This window comes from Mustela putorius, unplaced genomic scaffold, assembly GCF_011764305.1.
Source record: "Mustela putorius furo isolate JIRA1106 unplaced genomic scaffold, ASM1176430v1.1 tig00003859_pilon_pilon_pilon, whole genome shotgun sequence".
Classification (NCBI taxonomy): Eukaryota; Metazoa; Chordata; class Mammalia; order Carnivora; family Mustelidae; genus Mustela; species Mustela putorius.
Genome location: NW_025422011.1, coordinates 8,176,704 through 8,178,723, shown reverse-complemented (window position 1 = coordinate 8,178,723; position 2,020 = coordinate 8,176,704). Strand labels below are relative to the sequence as shown.

Genomic DNA, 2,020 nt, shown 5'->3' with positions numbered 1-2,020 from the left:
TATTGTACAAAAGTCCTGTCTTTGGAACTTTGTACAGAGACATGACTGTGACCCTATGGGATCTAAAATATACACACGTTCTTATTAATGACATTTTTTACATATTATTAACCAAAGAAGGTTGGGCTTGCTTAATGATGAGATATTTTTTTCACATTGTGAAGTAAACAGGGGAGCTTTCTTAATATTGAGCTAACTACTAACCTGGAAAGTGCCTGTTATTCGATTATGTCAAGCATTCCTCTTTTTATATGATGAAGAAGCAAATATGTATTGTGACCTGGTGCCTTCTCACAAAGCTATTAAGTATAAAAGATATTTTAACAGTTTTATAGTTATGAATCTAGATCCTGAATATTAAATAACTTAATCAAAATTTTATCACCATATGTAAGATCTGGAGATCAGATAAAAGTGACTAGGGATAAGAATGGTTATATGCACTGTTTAAAAAGGCACGATAACACATTTTTAGGGATTCTATCTTTGTTTATTAAATGTTTATTAAAACATGGCTTCGCCCTTTGGCGGGGCGGGTGTGGGCGCCCGCGGCGGCGGCAGAGCCCCGCACGGGTGTGCGGGGATGGGGTCACGGTGGACGTGCGCCAGGTGTACAAGTACCCCTTCGAGCAGGTGGTCGCCAGCTTCCTCCGCAAGTATCCCAACCCCATGGATAAAAATGTCATCTCTGTGAAAACCGTGGAGGAAAAGAGAGATGTGTCAACAGGGATCATCTATAGAAAGAGGATTGCAGTCTGTCAGAATGTGGTTCCAGAAATTTTAAGGAAGGTGAGCATTTTAAAGGTACTTAGTATCCAATTGGAAGAGGAATCCTGGCTCAATCCTCAGGAGAGAAACATGGCTATTCGGAGTCACTGCCTTACGTGGACACAATATGCATCCATGAAGGAAGAGTCTGTCTTCCGGGAAAGTATGGAAAATCCAAATTGGACGGAGTTTATTCAGAGAGGCAGGATTTCAATTACAGGGGCTGGCTTTCTCAACTGCATTCTGGAAACTTTTGCCAGCACATTCTTAAGACAGGGTGCCCAGAAGGGAATTAGAATAATGGAGATGCTGCTGAAGGAGCAGTGTGGTGCCCCGTTAGCCGAATAAAGAATCATCAGGGACCTGTGTTGTGCTACTTTTGCTCGAGAATCACTTCTTGGCCAGAACCCATCACTGATGCAGTTTTCCAAAAATGGGCTTAAGGAGACAGTGTCAGCAGCTTAAAGAAGAGGAGACCTTCCTGCCAGGGTGTGAAGCTCTTGGACAGGAGGCCTTCTAGATGGATTTTTATGGCACAGTGTCTTTATGATTTACAAATAAAGGAAAAAACCCATAAAAAAAAAAAAAACAAAACAAAAACATGGCTTCAAAGGCCCACAGGCACATGGAAAGATCCTGTACATCACTAGTCATCAGGGAATTGAAAATCAAAATCACAATGACATACCAGTCAGAATGACTTATCAAAAAGACAAAATATAGTGAGTGTTGGTGAGGATGTGGAGAAAAGGAAACCCTCATACACTAGTGGTAGGAATGTAAACTGATGTAACGACTATGAAAAGAAGTATGGAGGTTCCTAAAAAAAAAAAAAAAAAAGTTAGAAATAGAACTACTATTTGATCTAGCAATTCCACTTCTGAGTATTAACCCCCCAAAATGAAAACACTAATTCAAAAAGATATACATTATCTCTATGTTAGTTGTAACATTATTTATTATCAAGACATGGAAGCAACATAAGTGTCCATCAATAGATGAATAATGATGTAAGATACACAAACACATATGGACACACAATGGAATATTGCTCAGCCATAAAAAAAGACTGAAATCTTGCCATTTGAAACAATGGCATGGACCTAGAGAGTATTATACTAAGTGCAATAAGTCAGAAAAAGAAAATACCATATGATTTCTTAAATGCAGAGTCTTTAAAAAATGGACAAACAAAACAGAAACAGACTCAGAACAAACTGGTTGTTGCTGAAGAGGAGACAACAGGCTGGGG

General features: G+C 39.1%; 1 protein-coding gene across 1 annotated transcript; it reads left to right on the top strand.

The window, feature by feature from the left end:
* The first annotated feature begins 581 nt into the window (after positions 1-581).
* On the top strand, positions 582-1,214 carry LOC101694312 (PRELI domain-containing protein 2). Its single transcript, XM_013058014.2, has one exon. The coding sequence runs from the start codon at positions 670-672 to the stop codon at positions 1,114-1,116; it is 447 nt and encodes a 148-aa protein (XP_012913468.1). The 5' UTR covers positions 582-669; the 3' UTR covers positions 1,117-1,214.
* Positions 1,215-2,020: the final 806 nt, after the last annotated feature.

Bases quoted from the DNA above. Each gene is read 5' to 3' on its own strand.
- LOC101694312 (XM_013058014.2), top strand. From the start codon at position 670: ATGGATAAAAATGTCATCTCTGTGAAAACCGTGGAGGAAAAGAGAGAT.